Here is a 20,845-nt window from a genome sequence, read left to right as displayed (position 1 = left end):
CTGGCTCCATGTCATCTACAAGACCCTGCTAGGTAAAGTCCCCCCTTATCTCAGCTCGCTGGTCACCATAGCATCTCCCACCTGTAGCACACGCTCCAGCAGGTATATCTCTCTAGTCACCCCCAAAACCAATTCTTTCTTTGGCCGCCTCTCTTTCCAGTTCTCTGCTGCCAATGACTGGAACGAACTACAAAAATCTCTGAAACTGGAAACACTTATCTCCCTCACTAGCTTTAAGCACCAACTGTCAGAGCAGCTCACAGATTACTGCACCTGTACATAGCCCACATATAATTTAGCCCTATCAACTACCTCTTTCCCAACTGTATTTAATTTATTTATTTATTTTGCTCCTTTGCACCCCATTATTTTTATTTCTACTTTGCACATTCTTCCATTGCAAAACTACCATTCCAGTGTTTTACTTGCTATATTGTATTTACCTTGCCACCAAGGCCTTTTTTTGCCTTTACCTCCCTTCTCACCTCATTTGCTCACATTGTATATAGACTTGTTTATACTTTATTATTGACTGTATGTTTGTTTTACTCCATGTGTAACTCTGTGTTGTTGTATCTGTCGAACTGCTTTGCTTTATCTTGGCCAGGTCGCAATTGTAAATGAGAACTTGTTCTCAACTTGCCTACCTGGTTAAATAAAGGTAAAATAAATAAAAAAAAAAAAAATTATTTAGGTTTAGGATAACCATCTCAATTCAGTTGAGGTCGGGTGATTGTGGAGGCCAGGTAATCTGATGCAGCACTCCATCACTTTCCCTCTTGGTCAAATAGCCCGTACACAGCCTGGAGATATGTTGGGTCATTGTCCTGTTGATTAATAAATGATAGTCCCACTAAACGCACACCAGATGGGATGGCGTATCGCTGCAGAGTGATGTGGTAGCCATACTGGTTAAGTGTGCCTTGAATTCTGAATAAATCACAGACAGGCATCCCCACACCATCACACCTCCTCCTCCATGCTTCACGGTGGGAACTACATATGAAGAGATAATCCATTCACCTACTCTGCGTCTCACAAAGACATGGCGGTTGGAAAACTAAAATCTCAAATTTGGAGTCATCAGACCAAAAGATAGATTTCCACTGTCTAATGTCCATTGCTAGTGTTTCTTGGCCCAAGAAAGTCTCTTCTTATTATTTGTGTCCTTTAGTAGTGGTTTCTTTGCAGAAATTCTATCATGAAGGCCTGATTCACTCAGTCTCCTCTGAACAATTGATGTTAAGATGCGTCTGTTACTTGAACTCTGTGAAACATTTTTGGTTCTGCAATTTTTGAGGCTGGTAACTCTAATGAACTTAACCTCTGCAGAAGAGGTAACTCTGGGTCTTCCTTTTCTGTGGCGGTGCTCATGAGAGCCAGTTTCATCATAGCGCTTGATGATTTTTGCGACTGCACATGAAGAAACTTTCAAAGTTCTTGAAATTTTCCGGAATGACTGACCTTCATGTTTTAAAATAATGATGGACTATCACTTCTCTATACTTATTTGAGCTGTTCTTGCCATAATATGGACTTGGGTCTTTTACCAAATGGGACTATCTTCTGTATACCACCCTTACCTTGTCACAACACAACTGATTGGCTCAAACGCATTACGAAGGAAATAAGTTCCACAAATTAACTTTTAACAAGGCACACCTGTTAATTGAAATGCATTCCTGGAGACTACCTCATGAAGCTGGTTGAGAGAATGCTAAGAATGTGCAATGCTGTCATCAAGGCAAAGGGTTGCTACTTTGAAGAATCTCAAACATAAAATATATTGTTTAACACTTTCTTGGTTCCTACATGATTCCATATGTGTTATTTCATAGTTTTGATGTCTTCACTATTATTCTACAATGTAGAAAATAGTAAAAAAAATAAAGAAAAAACCTGAATGAGTTGGTGCGTCCAAACCTTTGACTTGTGCTGTATGTCAGTCTATCAAACCAGGCAACTAAAAGCAACTGTCTAAACAATGTTTTGGTTCATTTCTAGCTAACTAGCTAATGTTAAGTTAGACGGTTAGCCAGTTCAAATAATGATCATATCATATAGATGACAACATTTTCACTTTAGCTCATTTGACTTCATTATTACAGGAAATTAATGGCAAACCAATTACAGAAAATAGCTACTGATTGTGAATGTGATTAAAAAAAAGCAGGGCATTCAACCTGAGAATTTTAGAACATGGACACTGTCTCATTTGCCTAACGTTATATCCTAATTTGACTTTGGTGCAGGTCATGTTCTTCACATTACCGTCTCTGGTAAACACATACTATATCAAATCAAATTGAAGTTCAATTTCTCACATGCACAGGATACAGAAGATGTAGTGAAATGGTTACTTGCATAGTAGAGTGTTTTGTTAAGACATGTAGCTATCTAGCTAGCTAGCTAAACAATGAACCATAATCCAAACCCATAACGTTACTAATTGCATGAATCTGCAGGCAACCAGGTTCAATGTTAGCTAGTTAGCTAACATTAGGCTATAACTAGCAGTGCAAATGGCACTGAGATGCAAATAATATTATTACACAGATCATACACGTAACGTTAGCTAGCGAGCCAGTTAACGTTAGCTAGCTAGCCAACAGTATGCTTTCACTTGAAATGAAAAAGACTTTCTGCCAAAATTTGAAACGTATAACATCTGAAAATGTAGTTAGCTAGAATATGTAGCTAGCTAGAATATTTTACCTGTATACATGGATGGACGCCTCTCCTTCTCTGTCACGGATGCCATGGTTGCCATTAGTTTGAAGATGTAATCCGGAGACAGGTGTTTAATACAACAGTGTGTTCTCTTTTTCTCTTTTCTCTTCTCTTTTTCTCTTTACAATCAAACACCAGAATGTTCACCATCTCCTTAGTTATTAATGTACTTATTCCTTATAATTCTACTGGGAATTCCACTGATTTCAAAACTCCATCCTCCAGAAAGTGGAGAACAACACTTTTGCAGTAATACTACGTGATATCTTTCAAAATAGCAGCGTTAGAAAGGATTACTGACACCTACTGACTAGTTCATGTTCTAGACAGAAGCGTGCTACATGGCATACCAATCCGAACTCATCTCTCAGCATGTCCAGCCCATCCATTATGTCAGCCAGTCATGGCTAGCAGGAAAGTATTTTTCCGTAGCTAAAACAACTAGGCTCATAATTTAACAATTGTATCCATCTTTTCAGATGGCATACACATTTTTTATTAAGGCACATGAAAGTTCACATGTTCCAGAAGGCATTTCTGACAAAAAAGTTTACGTTCAAATGCCTCTGCTGTGAAGTAGTGACGCACAACATATGCCTCGTTTCCTGAAAACGAGTCACAAATGGCTTCACATGTCCTATAACCTTCCACTTCAAATGGCTTCACATTTCCTGTAACTTTCCTCATCACATGGCTTCCCATTTCCATCACATAGCTTCACATTTCCTTTAACTTTCCTCTAGACATAGCTTCACATTTCCTATTACTTTCCCCATCACATGGCTTCACATTTTCTATAACTTTCCTCATCACATGGCTTCAAATTTCCATCACATGGCTTCCCATTTCCTATTAATTTTCCTTCTCACATGGCTTCACCTTTCCTATAACTTTCCTCATCACATGACTTTCCTCTCATCCCACTGTATAGCAGCACTAAATGCTCTGAAATCATTACCACACTATATCTGGCAAATTTCACTGTGAGAGGGTGTATCTTCCCAAGGCAGAGGACCGGGTAAGTCTGCCAATCCCTTCTATCATCCAACTCATCCTCTCAAAATACCTCCTAATTTCCTCCCTTCTCTCATTTCCTTTCTCCATTATCCATCTCTTCAAATTTTATTCCTCCTCTCATCTCTGAAAACCTTTGTTTGCTCTCTGATGTTTGCTCAAATGTTGCCAAGGCCTTTAGAGCACAAGATGAACAGCTCATCTCTTTGTCCTCTCTCTCTCTTGCTCTTGCACTTGCTCTCTTCAGATCAGCTTCTATCTAATACCTTCATTGGCCAAGACAAAGACTCCCCTGACGTCAGTCATCTTCACAACAACAACCTACACCCTCAGAGCCACTGTGGGGCCAAGGCCAGCCAGGACCAGCCCCAGGCCCACAGTCTTCAGTCCCAGCTCAGCACACTGCATCCCCACCACAGCAGTCTCCAGCCCAGAACCCTGCAGCCAAGCAGTCTGCAGCCCACAGGCCCCTCCAAGCACAGGCTCTCAGCAGGGCTCTCAGCGGAGCGGAGTTTCTCCTCCGAGGAGCAGCAGCCACCTCCCAGGTCCTCTGAGGGGAGCCTGACCAGCCTGAAACCAGCTTCCCAGCGGGTCTACACCATCACCAGGGAGGGAGGCATGCTAGGGGGGCGAGGCAGCGAGGAGAATCTGGAGCTGGAGGTGCTGAAGCAGCCTCTGTCCCCTCCTCCCTCCGCCAACCAGACCTCCTTTTCCAACCAACAACCACCAGGCAGCAAACATCACCGCGGCAACATTAGCCATGGCCCACAGGGCCACAGGCCCAAGTCCCAGCCCCTGCAGAGCTCAGGGAGTGCCCATAACATCCGGGACTGGGTGGTGAGGAGGGGGGGCTCGCGGGAGGACTGCACCCCAGACTGTGTCACCTGCATCAGGGCCCCATGTCCGAGCCAGCGCTCCCTGGATCTGGAGACGTCCCCGCGAGACGGAGGAAAACAGAGGAAGAAGCTAGAGAGGATGTACAGCCAAGACCAAGGCAGAGACAGACGAGGCTCTGCTGAGGAGAGAGGTGAGGAGGAGGATGGAGGAGGAGGAGGAGGATGATAATGACCAAATCAAATACAGCTTTATTTAAGTAGCACATTTCAGACATGAATGCAATGCAATGCGCTTCACAGAAAAAAATGAAGAAAAATGAATCTTTACTACACAAAAAACAAAAGAATAACAATAAAAACTGAATAACTAATAAGCACCCTAAGGAAAAGCAAAATTTAAAAGGTGTGTTTAAAAGATCTCTTTTAAATATGTCCACAGTTTCGGCCCCCCTCAGGTTCTCTGGCAGGCTATTCCAGAGGCTGGGGGCATAATTAATAATGGCTGCCTCTCCATGCCTCTTGGTCCTAGGCTTTGGGATAGTTAGAAGGCCAGTGCCAGCGGACCTGAGGGACTTACTGGGTGCAAAACACAAGTATGTCTGACATGTATTGGGGTGCACATTCATGGATTGATTTAAAAAGCAATAGAAGAATAATCTAATTAATTTTAAAACTCACAGGCAGCCAGTGCAAAGACATCAAAACCGGTGCAATGTGTGCTCTTCATCTGGTCTCGGTCAGCACCCGTGCTACAGCATTCTGTATGTTTTGCAGTTGACAAATGGCTTTATTGGGTAGACCAGACAGGAGAGCATTACAGTAGTCAAGCCTGCTTGTAAGAAAAGCATGGATGAGTCTCTGTATCAGCCTGATAGAAACAACTGCTCCTTGGTAATGTTCATCAGGTGGTAAAAAAAGCTAATTTGGTCACATTCCTAATGTGTGATTTGAAATCGAGTTCAGAATCTAAAATGACACCTAGGTTTTTTACCTGGTGTTTTATATTTATTGCTTTGGCTCCAATAATACAGTAAGAACCTCGGCCTGGTCTTGATTTAGCTGAAGGGAGTTGTTAGCCGTCCATGTATTGCTCGTGTTTCTTGGCCCAAGCAAGTCTCTTCTTGTTATTGATGTTCTTTAGTCATGGTTTCTTTGCAGAAATTCTACCATGAAGGCCTGATTCACTCAGTCTCCTCTGAACAGTTGATGTTGAGATGTGTCTGTTACTTGAACTCTGTGAGGCATCAATTTGGGCTGCCATCTGAGGTGCAGTTAATTGCAATTTCTGAGGCTGGTAACTCTAATGAACTTATCCTCTGCAGCAGAGGTAACTCTAGGTTTTCCTTTCCTGTGGCGGTCCTAATGAGAGCCAGTTTCATCACAGCACTTGGTTTTTGCAACTGCACTTTTCCATATTGACTGACCTTCATGTCTTAAAGTAAGGATGGACTGTCATTTCTCTTTTCTTATTTGAGCTGCTCTTGCCATAATATGGACTTGGTCTTTTACCAAATAGGACTATCTTCTGTTTACCACCCCTACCTTGTCACAACACAACTGATTGGCTCAAACGCAGTAAGAAGGAAATTAATTACACAAATGAACTTTTAACAGCTCACACCTTTTAATTGAAATGCATTCCAGATGACTACCTCATGAAGCTGGTTGAGAGAATGCCAAGAGTGGGCAAAGCTGTGATCAAGGCAAAGGGTTGCTACTTTGAAGAATCTCAAATCTCAAATTTATTTTGATTTGTTTAACACTTTTTTGGTTACTGCATGATTCTGTGTGTGTTTTTTCATAGTTTTGATGTCTTCACTATTATTCTACAATGTAGAAAATAGTAAAAATAAATGCAAAAACATTGAATGAGTTGGTGTGTCCAAACTTTTGACTGGTACTGTATATAAAACCCAAAATCAAACCTTGTGGAACGCCGTATGTGATATTTATTTTCTCTGAGTTATGTTTACCAAGGGTGACAAATACTGTAACTCTTGGCCGCTTAAATAGGTCCTAAACTAATTTAGAACAGGACCAGAGATGCCAACCCAACTCTCCAGTCTGTCAAGAAGGACATCATTGTCAACAGTGTTGAATGCAGCATTTAAATGCAAACGTACAGAAAGCTGTAAGGCTGTCTCACAACATTTATCTAAAATTTACCCTATAAATAGCACTGTTGGGAGATTTAGAAAGCCATAGTCTAGCAATCAACAATATAATAATACTTTTATCTTTAAATCGCAATCTGTAGATACCATGTGATTAGACAGGTTCAGAATGTATGTAAAACATCACAGCACAGATAAAAAATACATGGCACATGGAAATCATAAAATGGTGGTTTACGGAGATAGGTGGGATGGACTGAGAGTAGCTAAGGGGTGGATTTAAAAGCTCATGTTCTAGAATAGTTATGACTGAAAACACAAAGGAATATTATACAGTATAAGTACTATCTATCCAGATGTGATGTAAACTCAGCAAAAAAAGAAACTTTTTCAGGACCCTGTCTTTCAAATATAATAGGTAAAAATCCAAATAACTTCACAGTTCATTGTAAAGGGGTTAAACACTGTTTCCCATGCTTGTTCAATGAACCATAAACATTTAATGAACGTGCACCTGTGGAACGGTTGTTAAGACACTAACAGCTTACAGACGGTAAGCAATTAAGATCACAGTTATGAAAACTTAGGACACTAAAGAGGCCTTTCTACTGACTGAAAAACACCAAAAGAAAGATGCCCATGGTCCCTGCTCATCTGCGGGAATGTGCCGTAGGCATGCTGCAAGGAGACATGAGGACTGCAGATGTGGCCAGGGCAATAAATCGCAATACTGTGAGATGCCTAAGGCAGCGCTCCAGGGAGACAGGACGGACAGCTGGTCATCTTCGCAGTGGCAGACCACTTGCACAGGATCGGTACATCCGAACATCACACCTGCAGGACAGGTACAGGATGGCAACAACAACTGCCTGAGCTACACCAGGAATGCACAATTCCTCCATCAGTACTCAGACTGTCCGCAATAGGCTGAGAGAGGCTGGACTGAGGGCTTGTAGGCCTGTTGTAAGGCAGGTCCTCACCAGACATCACCGGCAACAATGTCACCTATGGGCACAAACCCACTGTCACTGGACCAGACAGGACCAACAAAATGTGCTCTTCAATGACAAGTCTCAGTTTTGTCTCACCAGGGGTGATGGTAGGATCGTCGAAGGAATGAGCACTACACCGAGGCCTGTACTCGGGAGCGGGATCGGTTTGGAGGTGGAGGGTCCGTCATGGTCTGGGGCGATGTGTCACAGCATCAATGGACTGAGCTTGTTGTCATTGCAAGCAATCTCAACGCTGTGCGTTACAGGGAAAACATCCTCCTCCCTCATGTGGTACCCTTCCTGCACGCTCATCCTGACATAACCCTCCAGCATGACAATGCCACCAGCCATACTGCTCGTTCTGTGCATGATTTCCTGCAAGACAGGAATATCAGTGTTCTGCCATGGCCAGTGAAGAGTCCGGATCTCAATCCCATTGAGCACATCTGGGACCTGTTGGATCGGAGTGTGAGGGCTAGGGCCATACCCTCCAGAAATGTACAGGACCTTGCAGGTGCCTTGGTGGAAGAGTGGGGTAACATGTTACAGCAAGAACTGGCAAATCTGGCGCAGTCCATGAGGAGGAGATGCACTGCAGTACTTGTTAATGCAGCTGGGGGCCACACCAGATACTGACTGTTACTTTTGATTTTGACCCCCCCTTTGTTCAGGGACACATTATTCCATTTCTGTTAGTCACATGTCTTTGGAACTTGTTCAGTTTGTCTCAGTTGTTGAATCTTGTTATGTTCATACAAATATTTACAATTGAAGTTTTCTGAAAATAAACGCAGTTGACAGTGAGAGGACGTTTCTTATTTTGCTGAATTTACAATAAAAAACACAATAAAAAGTCTGTCTCTGTGCTGGGGTGGAAACAAAACCAGATTGACATTTTTCAAAAATACAGTTGAAAAAGCATTTAGCTGTTTGAAATCCAATTTCTATAGAATTTTGCATAAGTATTATGATGATGATGGAGGATGGAAGGATGGAGGGGAGTGGGGCTTTTAGGTGTCTTTGTGTCTCTTTATCCCCATACATTGTCCCCTGTGGTAAGACTCATTTGCGGTATAATGTTTTTCTCAAACTCAAAGCACATTGTGTGGAGAAGGGTAACAGCTGACAGACAACAACTTTTGAAGTGTAAGGTTGTGGGCTAAACTTCTGCTTTGTCTCCTTTGTTTGTAGAGGACAACCCTAATAGCTGGTTCCCCAAAGAGAACATGTTCAGCTTCCAGACGGCTACCACAACAATGCAGGCGTGAGTATAGGATACCAGATATAACCTCACCACTCTGCTCCACTCCTACTGAACACGACATGGCTGCCTCAAAGAGTTCCGTGTGCTAATGATGGATGAGTTCTAGAGTGCCTCCCAAATATGCACAATATTTCCCATACACAGTAGTTCTCAATAAAGGGAATAGGGTGCTTTTTGGGATGTAGCCTTAGACTCCTTCACATTGCTGTGCCCTGGACACAGTTGCAGGCCAGTGGTTTTATAGGACACAGTTGGAGGCCAGTGGTTTTATAGGACACAGTTGGAGGCCAGTGGTTTTATAGGACACAGTTGGAGGCCAGTGGTTTTATAGGACACAGTTGGAGGCCAGTGGTTTTATAGGACACAGTTGGAGGACAGTGGTTTTATAAGACACAGTTGCAGGCCAGTGGTTTTATAGGACACAGTTGGAGGCCAGTGGTTTTATAGGACACAGTTGGAGGACAGTGGTTTTATAGGACACAGTTGCAGGCCAGTGGTTTTATAGGACACAGTTGGAGGCCAGTGGTTTTATAGGACACAGTTGCAGGCCAGTGGTTTTATAGGACACAGTTGGAGGCCAGTGGTTTTATAGGACACAGTTGGAGGCCAGTGGTTTTATAGGACACAGTTGGAGGCCAGTGGTTTTATAGGACACAGTTGGAGGCCAGTGGTTTTATAGGACACAGTTGGAGGCCAATGGTTTTATAGGACACAGTTGGAGGCCAGTGGTTTTATAGGACACAGTTGGAGGCCAGTGGTTTTATAGGACACAGTTGGAGGCCAGTGGTTTTATAGGACACAGTGGCAGGCCGGTAGTTTTATAGGACACAGTTGGAGGCCAGTGGTTTTAAAGGGGACAGTTGGAGGCCAATGGTTTTATAGGACACAGTTGGAGGCCAATGGTTTTATAGGACACAGTTGGAGGCCAGTGGTTTTATAGGACACAGTTGGAGGCCAATGGTTTTATAGGACACAGTTGGAGGCCAGTGGTTTTATAGGACACAGTTGGAGGCCAGTGGTTTTATAGGACACAGTTGGAGGCCAGTGGTTTTATAGGACACAGTTGGAGGCCAGTGGTTTTATAGGACACAGTTGGAGGCCAGTGGTTTTATAGGACACAGTTGGAGGCCGGTGGTTTTATAGGACACAGTTGGAGGCCAGTGGTTTTATGGGACACAGTTGGAGGCCAGTGGTTTTATAGGACACAGTTGGAGGCCAATGGTTTTATAGGACACAGTTGGAGGCCAGTGGTTTTATAGGACACAGTTGGAGGCCAGTGGTTTTATAGGACACAGTTGGAGGCCAGTGGTTTTATAGGACACAGTTGGAGGCCAGTGGTTTTATAGGACACAGTTGGGGGCCAGTGGTTTTATAGGACACAGTTGGAGGCCAGTGGTTTTATAGGACACAGTTGGAGGCCGGTGGTTTTATAGGACACAGTTGGAGGCCAGTGGTTTTAAAGGGGACAGATGGAGGCCAATGGTTTTATAGGACACAGTTGGAGGCCAATGGTTTTATAGGACACAGTTGGAGGGTTTCAGCATTAAATATCCTTTAAATATTTTTTAACACTTTTATTTATTTTACTATGTCAATATGTTTTTCTTGAAAATGTTTTGGCACCAAACTGGTGGCAGTTGTGAAAAAGTAAATAGTTGGAACAGTCGCAGAGTTAATTGTATATAATACCATTTTTGATTACATACTTTTTTCATTAAATAAGCTATTTTCTCTTGAACCATATGGTCTATCGACTAGAAACTCATGGACAATATGACACAGATATAAAACAAATGTACTATATATGAAAATATATTTTTTAAGTTAAGTTATTCAAGTATACATGACTAAAGTTAAAATAGATTACCTGTTAATTAGTACTAAAGATTCTAGTAACTTTGGTAAGTTACAGGTAGCTTTGCAACCCCATTCTCCATGCACGCACGCACGCACGCGTGCACACACACACACACACACACACACACACACACGCACACACACACACACACACACACACACACACACACGCACACACACACACACAGACACACACACACACACACACACACACACACACACACACACTGACTGCTTAATTATCACATGTCTGGTTGAACTAGTAATTATGGCCCACACACACATTCTGCCCTCCCAGCGCGCCTCTGTTGTTCTCCTTGCTTCCTCGCTCCACTCATCTATCTTCTCCTCTCCGGACGTCTCTCAGGATCCCACGCTCTCTCTCTCTCTCTCTCTCTGCTCCCTCGCCCCACTCATCTATCCTCTCCTCTCCGGACATCTCTCAGGATCCCACGCTCTCTCGCTCCCTCTTTGAGCACATCTGTCAATGTCTTTGTTTCCTTATCTCTCCATATGTCTCTGTCACTCCGTTCCTCTGCGTCACCTGTCCTCTCCTCTTACTTAGTACTCACTCCCCTTGGATCCACACCTGGTGTCACAGGCCCTGTGTTATATTCCACATATAGTGTACTTTGTTGACCGGTAAAAAGTAGTGTACAATGTAGGGAATAGGGCGCCATTTGGGATGCGTACAGGGTCCTTGACTGGAATATCATATGATTAACAGCTAACCCTCCCAAGTGTACAGTATATCTGTCTGTCAAGTCCAATATTTATTACTGAAGTGTCTAACTTTTTTGTCCTCTCTTCCCTTCCCTCTCCACACGGCCTGCACCAACTCCTGCCTGCACCAACTCCTGCCTGCACCAACTTCTGCCTGCAACAAACTCCTGCCTGCACCAACTCCTGCGTCTACAGAATATCGTGAGTAACCATTTTTTTCTCCTTCCCTGTGCGCCTCAGACAATTTACTCTCCTTTTGACTCTTGGCTATCTATCTCTTCCTGTGCTACTACTTACTGTCTCCAGTGTCCTCATTAACACCTATTAACCCCCTTGCCTGGCTGAGTGTTTGAAGTTATGGAAAAACATTACTGAGTATCCAAATCTCCAATGAATAAAACATTACTGAGTATCAAAATCTCCAATGAATAAACATATTCAACATAATGAGTCTAAATTGTAAATAAGCATAGATTGATTTATCACTAGATGGCTTTAAAAAACATCTTTATCGTCCATTAATAAAGATTTTCAATTGAACTAGTTTGTCTTACAGTATAGCTAGCATTATATTGTATTAATATATCGATCCAACAAGGCAGAATATATGACAGACAGAGTTATATAGAACAGTGAGTCAGATGAGATGGTAGCATAGTGTTCTGTTCCTCTGTACCGGACACAGCCAGGGTCATACCTCTATATATATATATATATATATATATATATATATATATATATATATATATATATATATATATATATACTGTATACACGCACACACACACACACACACACACATCATTCTCTTCTATCTGAGTTCATTCAGTGGCATAAAAGGACGACCTTTCAGAAGGAACAGAGAATTGCCTACAGTAATGTACTAAAGTTACGCAATATTGTATTATACATACAGTAGGTGTAATGAAAAGTCCACATTGTAGGTAGTTCCAGGATGAAGTAATTATACCACTAATCATTTTAGTGGTCCCTGTGTAGATAGAAGAAAAGGTATCATCCCAAATGGCACCCTATTTCCTTTATAGTGCACTACCCTGGTCAAAGGTAGTGCAATACAAATGGAATAGAGTGTCATTTGGGATGCACAGAGAGTGAATAGATTATACATGGGAGTTGTTCAGTATTCATAGATCTAGTTTAGACCTGGTTGTAAAGTAATCTATTGTATCGTCTTAATAGTGATTATTATTTTATACCACAGCATACAACAGTCTAGTTTATACACACACACACACACACACACACACACACACACACACACACACACACACACACACACACACACAGCTCTCATCATCTGTCTGACTGATAATGTTTGAGCCTAGTGCATAGGGCATGGATAGGACTCTGAAAAATGCTGTCAGGCATGATGGTTACTTCTTTTGGCACCCTGTCACAGCATATATCCATTTCAGAGGGAAACACCCACACTCTCAATCACTCAATCACTCAAACACTCACATGCACACACACAATTGGTGCAATGGATAGTTTCCTGTGTACTTGACCGTTGTGGCCCTGTTTCTGTCTAAGTTCTGCTCCTCTTGGTCTCTGATTCGTGGCTTGATAGTATCCTTGTGTGTGTCAGTTTGCAGTGTGTGTCAGATGGCAGTGTGCGTCAGTTTGCAGTGTGTGTCAATTTACAGTGTGTCAGTTTGCAGTGTGTCAGTTTGCAGTGTGTGTATGTTTGCAGTGTGTGTCAGTTTGCAGTGTGTGTCAGTTTGCAGTGTGTGCATGTTTGCAGTGTGTGTCAGTTTGCAGTGTGTGTCAGTTTGCAGTGTGTATATGTTTGCAGTGTGTGTCAGTCTGCAGTGTGTGTCAGTTTGCAGTGTGTCAGTTTGCAGTGTGTGTCAGTCTGCAGTGCGTGTCAGTCTGCAGTGTGTGTCAGTCTACAGTGTGTGTCAGTCTGCAGTGTGTGTCAGTCTACAGTGTGTGTCAGTCTGCAGAGTGTGTCAGTCTGCAGAGTGTGTCAGTCTGCAGTGTGTGTCAGTCTACAGTGTGTGTCAGTCTGCAGTGTGTGTCAGTCTGCAGTGTGTGTCAGTCTGCAGTGTGTGTCAGTCTACAGTGTGTGTCAGTTTGCAGTGTGTGTCAGTCTGCAGTGTGTGTCAGTCTGCAGTGTGTGTCAGTCTACAGTGTGTGTCAGTCTGCAGTGTGTGTCAGTCTACAGTGTGTGTCAGTCTGCAGTGTGTGTCAGTCTGCAGTGTGTGTCAGTCTACAGTGTGTGTCAGTCTGCAGTGTGTGTCAGTCTGCAGAGTGCACCATGTTTGTGTGTGGTGTACAACACTTACCTGTTCTGCTGGCTCTAACCCACTAGCCGCTGACTTGTTGCAACACTGTAGTGGCTTACCCTCTGTGACGTGGATCCCGTCTCACTAACGCTCTATAACCCTGCACTCACACCCCCAGCCCCTCACCTCTGACCCCGTTAACACTGTGACATCCCAGCAGGGCATTCCGGGGCATTGCTGAGAGAAAGAGGAGGAAAAGGGAACAAGAGGCAACCGCTCCAGTAACCGAGACTGAGAGGTATGGTCCATGTCTGACCTGACTGTCCTGCACCTGTATGTAGTGCTGTAGTGTTGTCCCCCCCCACGCCCCAACAACCCCTGCACTGAGACACAGACATACGTAAACAGAGACACACACACACACACACACACACACACACACACACACACACACACACACACAGCCCGTCAGACCAACTCTAATGACCAGCCTTGTCTCAATAGCCTCTCACTGTTCTAAGGATCTTTATGATACAACACTTTGTGAAAACTACTTTAAAATCCCAGGCCGGTATGTTTCCTGACTGGAATAGCTCGATCAAATGTAAAACGTGAAATGGAGTTCTGATTGCATTCTCAACAGTACAATGTCGAGCATGTGAGCTCAGAGACATGAAAATCATAAAATCATATAACTTTGAACTTTTTCAGATTATGGAATTTTCACAATACCCTCAAATTCCACATTATCCAAGCGTTCCAAAGGAGCATGCTGACAGGCGGCCATGTTAAAGTCTACCCTGAACAAAATATTATTGGAGATCATTTTCTGATGTAGGTTTTGAAAAGTCAGGGAAACCTTTGCCTGTCACCAAAAAGGGCCAGACAATTGACTCCAGAAGTCAATAGTAATTTGGTGTGCGTGAGTGTCTGGTTTGCTGTGATTGCTGTCTGGACATGGATGGGCTGGGGAAAAAAGGAGGAAGGTGGAGGTAGCACAGTGTCAGTCTCACTAAGTCCAACCCAGCTCCTGGTCCCATCTACAGCGGTACAGCTGTCTCAAATGGCACCATATTCACTACGTAGTGTGCTACTTTTGATCAGGACCCATAAGTCTTTGGTCAAATGTAGCCATTTGCTAAATTGTTCTACTTTTCAGTCCGCAGTCCCGTTGGCTGTGCAACAATAGGAGATGAATCAACGTTTGCCATTTTTCATGGTGCAGGTGTTGGTGTGACCGTCTTAAACATTGAGCTGCTGCAGTGCACACTGAGGTGTGACTGTGTTCATCCAGACTGGAGTGTAGCTCACTTTTCTCCTGGATAGTGTTGTTTGGCTGTGATTGTAGGCATCAATGTATCACAGTGTAGCTCTGTCTTTACAGCATGAAGGGTACAGTATATTGTCAGTGTATTCAGTGCCCCAGGGTTCTCATGTGTATGAGATGGGTTCTTGATTGTATTGATTTGGTTAGATGTATTATATTTAGATGAAAGGAAAAGATATGGATGGGTGGCGATAGGACGAAGAAGAGTAACACACACACACACATGCACACCGGAACCTTCCTCATTAATCTAGGTCTAAAGGATAATATCAGTCAGCACCAACACACATGATCTGTTCTTTATAGCTCACAGAGAACTCTCTCTCTCTCTCTCTCTCTCTCTCTCTCTCTCTCTCTCTCTCTCTCTCTCTCTCTCTCTCTCTCTCTCTCTCTCTCTCTCTCTCTCTCTCTCTCTCTCTCTCTCTCTCTCTCTCTCTCTCTCTCTCTCTCTCTCTCTCTCTCTCTCTCTCTCTCTCTCTCTCTCTCTCTCTCTCTCTCTCTCTGAGTTATTCGGGAGTCATTCCAGGCAGAACATCGTGCCATCAAAGGCATCCAGTTGATTTGTGTAAGAGACCTTGACAATATTTCATTTGAAACCCAGCTGTCTATAAAACACAAATTACCTTTGGCTTGTTAATGCAAGCTGTTGGGCAACAGTCTCAGTGAAATAGTTTGGGAAATGAATAACCATTATAAATTGGACACAGAATGCACAGCATGAGGTATGCTTTTTCCAACATGGTTAGCTAATTAGGATATTCACACTGGGTCATTCTTCAATTACAGTGGCATTTGGGCAACTTTATTTTTCTATATTTTTATTTGGGTACATTTTTGAGTACATGTCTCATTCTAAATCAATTTATAGTGAACAAAAAATATAAACGCAACATGCAAAAATGTCTAAGATTTTACTGTTACAGTTCATATAAGGAAATCAGTCAATTGAAATAAATTCACAAGGCCATAATCTAATGGATTTACATGACTATACAGATATGCGTCTGTTGGTCACAGATAAGAAAACAAGTTAGTATCTGGTGTGACCATCTAAATCGCAGTTGATCAGGCTGTTGATTGTGGCGTGTGGAATGTTGTTCCACTCCTCTTCAATGGCTGTGTGAAGTTGCTGGATATTAGCAGGAATTGAAGTGTGGAGAGTATGCAGGCCATGGAAGAACTGGAACATTTTCAGCTTCCAGGAATTGTGTACCGATCCTTGCGACATGGGATCGTGCATTATCATGCTGAAATATGAGGTGATGGCGGCAGATGAATGGCATGACAGTGGGCCTAAAGATCACATCACGGTATCTCTGTGCATTCAAATTTCCATTGATAAAGTGCAATTGTGTTCCTTTTCCGTAGCTTATGCCTGCCCATACCATAACCCCACCACCACTCTGTTCACAATGTTGACATCAGCAAACCGCTCTCCCTCACGACACCATACACGCTGTCTGCCACCTGCCCGGGAAGGTTGAAACCAGGATTCATCCGTGAAAAGCACACTTCTCCAGTGTTCCAATGGCAATCGAAGGTGAGCTTTTTCCCACCAAAGTCGGTTACAGACTGTTCAAGACCCTGGTGAGGATGACGAGCACGCAGATGAGCTTCCCTGAGACAGTTTCTGACAGTTTGTGCAGAAATTCTTCGGTTGTGTAAACCCAAAATGTCATCAGCTGTCCGGGTGGCTGTTCTCAGATGATCCCGCAGGCGAAGAAGCCGGATGTGGAGGTCCTGGGCTGGCGTGGTTACACTTGGTCTGCGGTTGTGAGGCTGTTTGGACGTACTGCCAAATTCTGTAAAACGACACGGCTTATGGTAGAGAAATTAACATTCAATTCTCTGGCAATAGCTCTGGTGGACATTCCTGCAGTCAGCATGCCAATTGCACACTCCCTCAAAACTACATGAGACATCTGTGGCATTGTGTTGTGTGACAAAACTGCAAATTTTAGAGTGGCCTTTTATTGTCCCCAGCACATGGTGCACCTGTGTAATGATCATGCTCTTTAATCAGCTTCTTGATATGCCACACCTGTCAGTGGATGGAGTATCTTGGCAAAGGGGAAATGCTCACTAACAGGAATATAAACAAATTTGTGCACACAATTTGAGAGAAATAAGCTTTTCGTGCATAATTTATTATTTCTGTGATCTTTTATTTCAGATCATCAAACATGGGACCAACACTTTATTTATATTTTGTTCAGTGTATATGATAGCTTAATGACTTTAAATAATGCACATGTACCATTTTGATAACATTGTGCCAGCAGTAGAAGTAGTAACCTAAAGTACACCTCAGATAAAAATGACAGGCCTGATGGAAACAGAAAATGTTCCTGTGAACTTTTCAAATGTCAACAAAACAAAATACTCTAGACATGGTGGGATCTTTTTGTGTCGGTAAATATAATTATGCGAGAAATGTCAGTGGAAACGCTTTTTTGCGCAAATATTGACATAATATCCCTCATATCGAACTAAATTTAGAGTCACACGATGACATGTTGTGCCTCCCACTACGACTCGTCTAGAAAACATGCAGTTTATTAGGCTACAGATTAAATAAATAATTATGAATTTATCAGGGTGGTGAAAGCGCAATGTGATGAGGTTGATGCTCCTTTCCAATAAATATTGAGGGTCTTATTCTGGTGACTTGATCATCAATGCGTGGTTGCCGTTTGACAACTAAAAATAATCTTGCTCTTTTGTCTATAACAATCTCATCATTTAGGCTACATGTGTGCTCTAGTCAACAGCATGCATATACAGTACTTGCATCTATGTGCTGTTGGCTAGAGCGCACATGCCAATACCAGAGTGGGAACACTCGCTATATAAAGCAAACCTTTTTGTGAGAAAACCATCAGTAGAATTGAAAATGCGATGGGAAACCCATTTAACTTGGATTTTTTATTCGGTACAGGGGAATATAACTGCAAAATGTATTTTTATGTGCACTACATATTTACACACAGACTTTTATCGGCAACAAGTCAATTTGATGTAAACGATTCTCTGGTGGGGAAATGCACGTATTGTTTTTATGGGGATTTATGAATATTCACATGGAACTCTGTCGCCAATTGGATGGAAACCAAGCTACTGATGGTATCACCAAAGATACATTTTTGTTACATTTTCTAAAATGGAGGCTTCAAATGCTAAAATCATCAATCCTTTCATTTTGACACTTTGGATTTAGACACACCAGTGGAGGCTGCTAAGGGGAGGACGGCTCATAATAATGTATAGTCAATGGAATGGTATCAAGCGTATCAGACACGTGGTTTCCATGTGGTTGATACCATTCCATTGACTCTATTCCAGCCAATATTTTGAGCTGTCCTCCCCTCAGCAGCCTCAACTGAGACACACCAAATTAGCAATGGAATCCTCAAATTTGTGACATAGATTGTGATTAAGTAAATAACAGTTTGCTACTGGAGAGAATTGCTCAAGGTCCTTGTATATCTTAATAATCAGTGATTTTCAAAATGGTCACACCACTGACATAAAACTGAGGGATACACATTAAAGTAGTCAAAAAAGGTATTTTAATAGCCTTCTTTGTTATTATTGATCTACAAAATATATTATGTACTTTGTTGACTTTCTAGAATTCAAAATAATAAATGCACTATACAGTGGGGCAAAAAAGTATTTAGTCAGCCACCAATTGTGCATGTTCTCCCACTTAAAAAGATGAGAGAGGCCTGTAATTTTCATCATAGGTACACTTCAACTATGACAGACAAAATGAGAAAAACAATAGAGAAAATCACATTGTAGGATTTTTTATGAATTTATTTGCAAATTATGGTGGAAAATAAGTATTTGGTCACCTACAAACAAGCAAGATTTCTGGCTCTCACAGACCTGTAACTTCTTCTTTAAGAGGCTCCTCTGTCTCCACTCGTTACCTGTATTAATGGCACCTGTTTGAACTTGTTATCAGTATAAAAGACACCTGTCCACAACTTCAAACAGTCACACTCCAAACTCCACTATGGCCAAGACCAAAGAGCTGTCAAAGGACACCAGAAACACAATTGTAGACCTGCACCAGGCTGGGAAGACTGAATCTGCAATAGATAAGCAGCTTGGTTTGAAGAAATCAACTGTGGGAGCAATTATTAGGAAATTGAAGACATACAAGACCACTGATAATCTCCCTCGATCTGGGGCTCCACGCAAGATCTCACCCCGTGGGGTCAAAATGATCACAAGAACGGTGAGCAAAAATCCCAGAACCACACGAGGGGACCTAGTGAATGACCTGCAGAGAGCTGGGACCAAAGTAACAAAGCTTACCATCAGTAACACACTACGCCGCCAGGGACTCAAATCCTGCAGTGCCAGACATGTCCCCCTGCTTAAGCCAGTACATGTCCAGGCCCGTCTGAAGTTTACTAGAGAGCATTTGGATGATCCAGAAGAAGATTGGGAGAATGTCATATGGTCAGATGAAACCAAAACATAACTTTTTGGTAAAAACTCAACTCGTCGTGTTTGGAGGACAAGGAATGCTGGGTTGCATCCAAAGAACACCATACCTACTGTGAAGCATGGGGGTGTAAACATCATGCTTTGGGGCTGTTTTTCTGCAAAGGGACCAGGACGACTGATCCGTGTAAAGGAAAGAATGAATGGGGACATGTATCGTGAGATTTTGAGTGAAAACCTCCTTCCATCAGTAAAGGCATTGAAGATTAAACGCGGCTGGGTCTTTCAGCATGACAATGATCCCAAACAGACCGCCCGGGCAACGAGGGAGTGGCTTCGTAAGAAGCATTTCAAGGTCCTGGAGTGGCCTAGCCAGTCTCCAGATCTCAACCCCATGGAAAATCTTTGGAGGGAGTTGAAAGTCCGTGTTGCCCAGCAACAGCTCCAAAACATCACTGCTCTAGAGGAGTTCTGCATGGAGGAATGGGCCAAAATACCAGCAACAGTGTGTGAAAACATTTGACCTCTGTCATTGCCAACAAAGGGTATGTAACAAAGTATTGAGATAAACTTTTGTTATTGACCAAATACTTTTTTTCCACCATAATTTGCAAATAAATTCATTAAATATCCTACAATGTGATTTTCCGGATTTCTATTCTAATTTTGTCTGTCATAGTTGAAGTGTACCTATGATGAAAATTACAGGCCTCTCTTATCTTTTTAAGTAGGAGAACTTGCACAATATGTGGCTGACTAAATACTTTTTTTGCCCCACTGTATATACAAAGTATGTGGACACCCTTTAAAATGAGCGGGTGTCCACATACTTTTGGTCATGTAGTGTAGATATCTAAAATACCCAACGTCACTACACCTCTGCAAGTCAAGGCGCAGCATTTATCACTGCAATTCAAGAATGACCCCACTGCTACAGTAGAGAGGTTCAGTAATGCATGCTGGAAAACACGTGGTAACATAACTTTGAGATCGTCCAATTAAACAGGGACATGTGACAACGGCGCTATAAGTGTCTCACAGAGGCATGAACGCACAACAGCACTATGAGTCAGACAAGCCTTCATGAATGCACAACAGCACCATGAGTCAGACAAGCCTTCATGAACGCACAACAGCACCATGAGTCAGACAAGCCTTCATGAACGCACAACAGCACCATGAGTCAGACAAGCCTTCATGAACGCACAACAGCACCATGAGTCAGACAAGCCTTCATGAACGCACAACAGCACCATGAGTCAGACAAGCCTTCATGAACGC

At 42.6% G+C, this 20,845-nt stretch overlaps 1 protein-coding gene across 1 annotated transcript in view; it reads left to right on the top strand.

Annotated features, from left to right (window-relative positions):
• LOC110535099 (NMDA receptor synaptonuclear signaling and neuronal migration factor-like) overlaps nt 1-20,845 on the top strand; it is a 59,442-nt gene that overhangs the window by 18,730 nt on the left and 19,867 nt on the right. Inside the window, exons 3-6 of the mRNA XM_036936192.2 lie at nt 3,992-4,771; nt 8,878-8,950; nt 11,726-11,731; nt 14,000-14,077. Of these exons, the coding sequence (XP_036792087.2) occupies nt 3,992-4,771; nt 8,878-8,950; nt 11,726-11,731; nt 14,000-14,077 (937 nt within the window). The remainder of the gene's footprint in view (nt 1-3,991; nt 4,772-8,877; nt 8,951-11,725; nt 11,732-13,999; nt 14,078-20,845) is intronic.

Source organism: Oncorhynchus mykiss, chromosome 11 (genome assembly GCF_057628025.1).
Source record: "Oncorhynchus mykiss isolate SJ-2025 chromosome 11, ASM5762802v1, whole genome shotgun sequence".
Taxonomy (NCBI): domain Eukaryota; kingdom Metazoa; phylum Chordata; class Actinopteri; order Salmoniformes; family Salmonidae; genus Oncorhynchus; species Oncorhynchus mykiss.
This window is presented reverse-complemented; position numbering and strand designations above follow the sequence as displayed.